Consider the following 8,930-nt stretch of genomic DNA (forward strand, 5'->3'; position numbering starts at 1 on the left):
ACTCTCACACATGGATGCCAGAAGTCAACCTTCATGTCGTTCCTCAAGAGCCATCTACCATGGTTTGTTTTGGTTTTGCTTTCTGAGATAGGATCTCTCAGTAGAACGTGAGGCTTACGGATGAGGCTGGGCCCTCTGGCTAACAAGCTCCAGGGATCCACAAGTCTCAGCCTCCCTTGGACTGGAATCACAAACACGTGCTACCTACCACAGCTACCTTTTTAGAGCTAGGAATTCCATGTAGGTTGCCATGTGGCAAGCATTTTTCCAGCTAAGCTGCCTTTGCAACCCCACGATAACCTTTTAGTTTCAAAAACTATCTAGCAGTGGCTGGACTAGAACTTACTATGTAGACCATGTTGGCCTCCCAAGGACTATGAGGAGACTGGAGATTCCAGTTATCTTATCTAGCTTTGGTTTTTATGTTTTTGTTTTTTAAAGAAAAAGACAAGTGTATTGAAGACAGGGTGAGCAGCACAGTGTATACTCAGTAGTACCAGAAGAACCACCTATCGGCTAACGTCTTAAGAGCTTGCCAGCTCCAGGACTTTATTAGTTAACCCTGCCTGTTTCTGATCACTCTTGTTTAATTCACGAATTCATTCCAACCAAGCAATGTGAATACCTTGTACAGGCACTAAAGACACAAAAATGTATACAGAGAGTCTTCTCCGTGGGACTGAGATCATTGTGAGGTGGAACTTTAATCAACCGTTCCCATTGATAAATGTGAAGTTGTGACCATTATAAAAACTATACAAAGTACCTGGAACTCTGAGCCGGCAGGATCTGAGTCTGGGACATGCTGGCCAACCCCTGACTACCCACAGCCTTCAGTCATGTGCACGGTGTCTTCTTGCTCAGATTATAAACTCCCAGAACATTTTAAAAAAAAAAAATCTTAGACTATCTTTTTAGTTTTGAGATCCTTTCCAAGTATCCAAAACAGTAAGTTATTAGTATATACTTTTTTATATACTATATAAGTTTGTTGATGAACCTAGATGTTTCAGATTTTGTTTTAATTTTTTTTCTTTTAGATCCTATTGTATGGGAAACAACAGGGTTTTTTTGTTTTTTTGTTTGTTTTTTGTTTTGTTTTTTAGTTTTTGTTTTTCGGTTTTTGTTTTAAATATCAGGCTGTAATTTTAAAGGACATCTAAACAAAGTAAAAATTTCCTACCAGCATTCCTAACAACTACCTCAAGAGTACTTAAAATAGTTTTCTTCTTTTTCCCCCCAGACAAGGTCTCATGTAGCTCAGGCTGGCTTCAAACTAACTTATTATGTAGCCAAGGATGACCTTGAATTCAAATATTGCTCTTCTACCTCCCAAGTGCTGGGGTGCAGGGATCACAGGTCATTTCCCATCATGCTTAGTTTTTTTTTGTTTTGGTAGAATTTGTTGTTTCCCCCTCCCCCCCTCCTTCTCAGGTTCATCACCTCACTGCCTCAGCCTCCCAGGTGCTAACATTATAGAGATGAACCATCATGCCCAGCTTAAGATAATTGTCCAAGGAAAACTTAGCAAAAACCATTTCTATCTCTAGAAAGACAAAAGATGACCTGAGCTCATATCTACCAGAACTAAGCCAGTGTGCTATGCTGTTACTTTGCAAATAAAAAAGAAGAAACCCCTCATGATAGAGTTATTAAACATGACAAACAAAAATCGGTTCAATGGTGCTCGGAAAGCAGCTTCACTTTCACTTACATCCCGGAACTGAACCTTTCCAAGTTCTCCTAATTCACTGACGCAACAATAAGCAGCTTCAGACTGGAGAAAGAGCTGGGCCAGCGTCATCTCCTCGCTCCGGAAAAGCTCCCCCATGGTGGCGACAGTAGTTCAGTCCGATCAGAGGCAAGGAGAAAATGACGTGGCTTGAGAATTAACCTATAGGACCAAGAACAAACAATACCCTAGGTGAGATCCTTTTCTTGCATGCCCTGAGGGAAAGTCTTAACACTTCTTGCTATCTGGTTTAGAAAGGTGCAAAAGAGAAATTGCCAAAAGCGGTTACTAAATCCCAGACTAGGGAGCCTAGACTAAGAGTCATTTCCTTTGTAATCAAACCAAGGAATCAGGATTGACTGACCGTGTTTTAGAACAACACAATACAAAAGAATATACACAGAATAAGGACAGAAACTGAGAACCCCAATAGCTCTTTAATATGAGGCAGTGACATTCACAGTACCTGGGGGTTTGGTTTTATTTTGTTTGAGACAGGGTCTTAGACAACCCATAGCCTGCCTCAAACTCAATATATAGTGGAGGTTGGCCTTGAACTCCTGATCCTCCTGCCTCCCACCTGATTTTGGTTTTTGTTTTGCTTTCCCCCCACCCCGGCCCCCATACAGGGTTTCCTCTGTGTAGCCCTGGCTGACCTAAAACCCACTCTGTAGACCAGGCTGGCCTCGAACTCACAGAGATCCATTTGCCTCTCTGCCTCTGAGTGCTGGGCTAGTGAGCCACCACCAATGGCACTGCCTCCATCTCTTTAGACTGAGATTGTAGGGTTACACCAACATGCCCAGAGCTTTTTGTCCTTACTGTTTGATTTTTCACACTTGACACAAATTTTCTTGCTAAACCCCTCCTCTTTGTTGTTTCATTTTGGGGTTGTTTTGTTTTGTGAGCAGGCAACAATAAAAGAGACTTTAATTACCCTCTTATATAAAAGATGTGACTGGCTTCCCCTCTCTCTGCCAACATCTAAATCCCATTTCCAACATCTAAAATTCCCAGCACTATCCGAAAGCTATGGCTAAAGGGATCCAGTTTCCAAACTCTGGGAAAACAGTATTCCTCTCCTAAGGAATCCCAACATATTAGCATCATTTTTAGAAAGACAAAGGAGCCCACACAGCTTAATTTCAATTCAGGCATGACAGGAAAACATTGGTAATGACAAAGCACTTTTAACAAGCCAAAGGAAAAGCTTTCCACCTCTGCAGCTTCCTACGACTCATCCCCATCCTCTAGACAACTGCCTTCTTCCATCTGTCACGTCTCTCCTAGGAGCCTGAAGGTTTCCGTTCAGGTCAGCAGCTGGCGCTATCAGTGGTACTGAAAATGCAATTATTTATTCGCAATAAGCTCCCGTTCCGTTTAACGTACAGCACCATCTGCAATATCTATCCTCAGCAGATCATACACTGCATCACTTTTAATGTCCTAACGTCATACATATTCCATGTTAACTGATAGGTAAGATGGATGTTTCAGGAAAGATTTGCTTGCTCTTCGGGAAGGCAGGAAGACATTTTGAGGAACCTGAATGACAATTCTTTTCTGCATTTGGTGTTCAAGGAGAGCAAATCAACACACTCGACTAAAGCAAGCATTTCTCAAGAGATTATGTGGGTTGACTTAAGAATCTGAATCACCCACATCAGCTATAACCAGTCCTTTCCACCTTGAACAAGGATAAAAGCCACAACTTCAAAATAAATGAAATCATGTCTGACAGGCATAGACCAGGAGCTGATAGGGATGACAACCTCCAATGAGTTGCCGCCCTCCTCCTGTTCCTTCATGATTACAGGCCTCTCCAAGACTATCTATACCCCCACTGAAACCAAACACAAAACGAAATTGGAAACACAGTTTCGGGGGAGGGAGTCGCGAAATGAAATGCGAAGAAAGAGTAACTCTGCAAAAGGGTGATCCAAACCCAAGGTCCTCCCAGGAGGACTCTTGCTCGTGTTTTCCAACCCTCCCTTCCCAGCAGGGAGCATTTGTCGTTCACCTCTTCATTTCTAGGTTGCACAGTGAGATAGCAGAAAATTTCTGGACCAGGCATAACCTGTCTCCTGGTTAAGGGAGAAATCCCCAAATTGTAAGACCCTTTAAGAAATCCTCCCCAGATCCCTCTGCCTATCCGATCTCCTCTGTCCTTTCGCTTCCTCCCCTCCCGGGTCATCCCTGGGCAGTGGCTCTCCAGTTCCTCTGCCCACAGGAAGGGTGTCCGAAGAGGGAGATGAGCCCCCCATATTTCTCTCAAAGACCTAAGATCCTGGCTAGTTCTTCTGACAAGCGTCCGAGGTATCGGAGTGCGCTCCACGGCCCCTCGAAGGCCACTCGGGGAAGCGCTCTTTCTACAACCCTCGCTCACCTCTCGTCCTCCCCGCCGCCGCGACCGCAGCCGCCGCAGCAAAGCCCCCGGCTCAGGCTGAGCAGAGTCGCCGACCAGCGTACGCAAGCAAGGCTCCGCCCCCACGCCACCGCCGAGTCCCGCCCCCAAGATGACTTCATCTCAGTTGACCAATGGGGTGCTGCCTCTCCCCTGCTGCCGCAGTGCAGAGTCTATGGGGCTCGGGCGAGTCCTGGTGTGCAGTCGCCATCTTTGTTCCGGCGTTGTGATTTCTATCCCAGCTTGGAAGTCATCCGGGCTGCGCGTGTGACTTTTGAAGTGTTTGCCTTCCAAGCCCATTAGAATCCTTTCTCTCTATTATTCTCGGAGCAAGGTTACCTGTCATCTCTACTTTCCAGAGAACCATTTCGCAACCTTTTCTTGGAGAAAGAAATAAGCACATGATAGAATGATCTGAGAGGTGCAGGGGGCCTCAAAGCTCGTCTTCTCTACATACACGCATCCTTTGTCGTTCTTAGACCTCTGAAAATATTCGAGCCCCAGACTGGAGGGCAACTTAAGATAAATCCTATAATAGAGACATTCGATCTCGTCCACTTACAAAGTGTCAGATTCATTCTTCCAGCAGCTACCTAGGATTTACACTTTAATGATAAGAAAAGCCACGGAAGATCATACGTTGACAAAGTAATTATTTTTATCTTGCTTACTAGGTTCTTGTGAACCCATCTGACCACGTAGGAGTTTTCAGTTCCTCATATATCTTTTTGAATGCAAATGATACCTACCTTTTTTTAAAAGCTCCTTTAATAAATATTGATAGAGTCCTTTTTCCCCTATTAGAAAGGAGGAGTAGGGACAGCAGAAACATCAGGAGGAACTCGGAGAACTGGTCAGTCAATCTCTGTGGGTGGCAGAACTCATTGAGATTCAAGTGTAGTGAAGGATGTATTTCGGATTAAAAAAGAAAAAAACAACTTGTACTGATAATTTTGTCTGCCTGGCAAAAGTATTACAAAATGTGTTTTGTGAGCCCGAACAAAATGATGGACACAGTGGACATTTTATTTGAATTTTTCTACTGCATATAGTAATTGAAGGTATCGCTTCATTACAATTCTCTTGAGAAGGAGCATTTCTGAGACCTAGACTTTACCATTTTCACATTTTGAAGCTCCTTCTACTTTCCTGGCAAGGCAGAGAGGGACCAAAATTTGAAATCCTGCCAAGTATTTCACAGTGACTGTCTGTCACTTCCTTCCTCACAGACTTGAAAAAAAAAAAAAAAGCTAACCTCAGAGTCAGCTGCTTCCTAACCACAAACAAATGTTTCATACACACTACCTATAAGAAAGCCTATCCCGGACTATAATTCACTTGAGCTGTTTCTATACCCCACACAGTGGTTTCCCTGAAAGTACATCCTCTTAGAGGTCCAATAATAATAATAACAACAACATCAGGTGTATTTGTGTGCATGCGTCCCATGGTGTAGGTATGGAGATCAGAAAACAGCTTAGTGGGAGTTGGTTCTCTCTTTAACCCCTTGTTACCCCAGGATTGAACTCAGGCATCAGGCTTGTCCAAAAAATCTTTACCTTGTTAAGCCACGGCTCCTTTTCTTTTTCATCTTCTGCCAGACACCTCTCCCCAGTGTTCATTCATTCTCTTTCCATGCTCTATTCCTGGTCATCCTATGATTTGGCATTCATGTCTATTTTTCTATCCACCACCTTTCTTTATGGTCAGAGAGGGCATTTCTGTCTGTTAGATACCTCATGGGTAATATATTTGATGAAGTCTACATCTATGAACCCAACAGTATTAGGTACTGCAGATACGAAAATGGAGCAGGTACATTTCCCATCCAAAAAAAAAAAAAATACCTTGAGAAGTACACTTCAATATAAGAGAGAGAGAGAGAGAGAGAGAGAGAGAGAGAGAGAGAGAAAGAATGGCTCACTCCTGTAGTAACCCTAGTAATTTGGAATGCTGACTCAGGAGGGTTGCCTCCTAGTGAATACCTAGGCTAAGTAGATCAACAAAGCATCTAAAGAAATGACAAGGGAAAGAGGTGAGTGCAATGATTAATACTGTACTATGTGCCAGGAAATTTCCTCGATGCTTTGTAAATACAGACTAGTTTAACTATCGAAATCACCCTAGGAGGTAGATACACCCATTTATCAGAGGATATGGCGGGTTTGAGGCATTATCCAACAAGATAAAAATGTAAATTCTTTTGAAGCTGGGGGTATGGTTCAGAGATAAAAACACATGTTTACCATGAATTAGGCTCAATTCAGTTACTAGATTACAACCCACATGAGTCCAATAGGGCCTTGTTTCAATTACATTTGAAAAATACCCTACTCCCAAATAAGGGGACAGTCACAGGTTTAGATTAGCTGTAAATGTGAGGGACAACTGTTCAATCCATTATACTTCTTGTATAGATTTTGGTAAAGAAATTTGCTGTACATGATTTTTCAACTATATGAATTTATAGGGGTTGGGCTTTCACTCTGTGGTGGAGTCCTTGCCTAGAAAGTACAAGGTTCTGGTTTGGTCCTAAGATCTGAGAGATAAAAAAGAAAAAAGAAAGAAAGAAAAGAAAAAGAATTTATTTGTGAGAGCTGTGGAGATTGCTCATTTAGTAAAGACCTTGCCACACAAGCATGAGAATCTGAATTCAGTCCCCAGGATTCAAATAAAAAGAAGCCAGGAATGGTGCTCATGAATAATCCTGTCTCTGGGGAAAAAGAGACAAGAGGATCCCTGGGCCTCACTAATCAGTCAGACTAGTCTAATTGACTGTGGTGGCACAAGCCTTTACTCACAGGATTTGGGAGACACAGGAAGATTTCTGTGAGTTCGAAACCAGCTTGATCTACATGGTGAGTCCCTGGACAGCCAGAGGTACATAGTGAAAACTTGTTTCAAAAAATAAAAATAATAAAATAAGTAGTTGGACAAAACCAGAGGAACAACACATGTGTTGAGTTTGGTCTACATAGGGGTACACACACATGTGTACACACACATACATACGTGCACATACATGCACACACACATACATGCTGCACACACATGTGTACACACACATACAGACACACAACTTATCTCTGCACATTTTGAAAGTACAGAAAATCAATGATCATCTGTATCTAGTCCAGTAATTTTAAAGTATCTTCCTGTTGTATAAAAAAAATAGATTCTATTTCTTACCTTGTTCAGTAAATAATCTGAGTTTGAGGTGAGAGAGAGTTGTACAAGAACCTATATGTTACCTACTAAACCTTTGGACATTCGTGAGGTGTTGATTGGCAGTTTGTTTCCATGGAAGGGGTCTATTTTTCAATTTTCCTCTTGAGTTTCCCAAAATAATACTCAGGCATTTTCTCTTTCTTTCTTTCTTTCTTTCTTTCTTTCTCTCTTTCTCTCTTTCTCTCTTTCTCTCTTTCTTTCCTTCCTTCCTTCTTTCCTTCTTTCTTCCTTCCTTCCTTCCTTCCTTCCTTTCTTTCTTTTTTCAATTAAATGTTGTCCTTTTTTTAAATTATTTTTTATTGGATATTTTATTTACATTACAGATGTTATCCCCTTTCCCCACCCCACCCCCACCCAGAGGCTTTTACTTTCAAATCTCAAGAATGTTTAAGATAAAGGTCTTTTGGTAAAATGCAAAAAAAAAAAAAAAAAAAAAGGCTTTCAAAATGCATTTAGAGGCAGCCTTTGATGCCTCAAGGGTCAACTCCCTTTAGTTCTATTAATGATTACACAGACAAGGAGATGAGAGTGTGCCTAAGGCAGGCAGCATTTTAAAGCAACCCTTATGACTCTCAGACACATGAGGCAGGAAGTCCTTTATCGTGTGGGCCTTGGAATGCTGTGCAAAGGGGAGTCCTAACTAAGTTAAATGTACAAAGCATGCTGGGAATGAACAATGGGGTGGACCACACAGGCCAGACAAGTCTGTATGACCTCAGACCTCAAAGACTCGCCCAGAAGATTGAGAAACCAGCTTTAGGTTTTTGAAGAAATAATCTAGCATTTATAAGTGTGTTGACTTTATATTGATTCACCTGGAGTGAGAAAGACATTGAAGATTCTAGTAGAAAAAAAGATTCAGTTAAGCCAGATGCAGTGCCACAGGCCTGTGATCTTAGGAACCAGGTACACAGTGAGTCTAAGGCCAGCCTGGGATACAGGAGACCCTGTTCCAAGGAGACCCTGTTCCAAAAGATGAGAGAGAGAGAGAGAGAGACAGAGAGAGAGGAGGGAGGGGAGGGAGGTGTTGGCTGAGTGGTGGCGATGGGGTTCATGCCTTTAATCCTAGCACTTGGGATTAAAGTCATGTGGTGTCTGGAAAATACCGCTAAACTCTGCAAAAAAGAGACAGATGTAGGTCTGACTCCTTTCAAACACTGTGGTAATTGTGGTTTTGTTCTTAAGAATGCTGCACCCCAGAGCTTCAGCACCAAGAGACTTTGAGGCAAGAGCCCGTTCTTGGTCATTGGCTAATGAGAGGACTTACATACTTTTAATTGGCTTAATTAGGGTGGTTGTCATAGCTTTTGTAAGTGGACCATTTTACTAGAAGTTCAAGATCCTCCTCAACAATTTCAGGAATTCAAGGATAGCCTGAATTAGAGACCTGTTCTTGAAGTGTGTGCATGTGTGTGTGTTCCTCGAATGTGTCTGTGTGTCACATGTGGGCAGGTGTCTCAGAAACTAGAAAAGCTTCTGATCCCAGGGAGCTGGAGTTACAGGTAGTTGCTGAGTGAAAAAAAAGAAATAAGAAAGAAAAGGAACATGATTGGTCCCAGGTTTCAG

At 42.3% G+C, this 8,930-nt stretch overlaps 1 protein-coding gene across 7 annotated transcripts in view; it reads right to left on the minus strand.

Moving 5' to 3' along the window:
* Atp6v0a1 (ATPase H+ transporting V0 subunit a1) overlaps nt 1–4,261 on the minus strand; it is a 55,585-nt gene extending 51,324 nt beyond the window's left edge. For 5 of the 7 annotated variants that reach the window (XM_034506629.2, XM_034506628.2, XM_076935789.1 and 2 more), the window contains exons 1-2: nt 4,119–4,241; nt 1,715–1,894 (exon numbers count right to left, since the gene is read on the minus strand). In XM_034506629.2, the coding sequence (XP_034362520.1) occupies nt 1,715–1,831 (117 nt within the window). In that variant the 5' untranslated portion in view covers nt 1,832–1,894; nt 4,119–4,241. Of the gene's footprint in view, nt 1–1,714; nt 1,895–4,118 lie in introns of all 7 variants that reach the window. The other 2 variants (XM_034506627.2, XM_034506625.2) reach the window with 1 other exon arrangement.
* Between the last annotated feature and the right edge of the window lie 4,669 nt (nt 4,262–8,930).

Source organism: Arvicanthis niloticus, chromosome 6 (genome assembly GCF_011762505.2).
Source record: "Arvicanthis niloticus isolate mArvNil1 chromosome 6, mArvNil1.pat.X, whole genome shotgun sequence".
In the NCBI taxonomy this organism is placed as follows: domain Eukaryota; kingdom Metazoa; phylum Chordata; class Mammalia; order Rodentia; family Muridae; genus Arvicanthis; species Arvicanthis niloticus.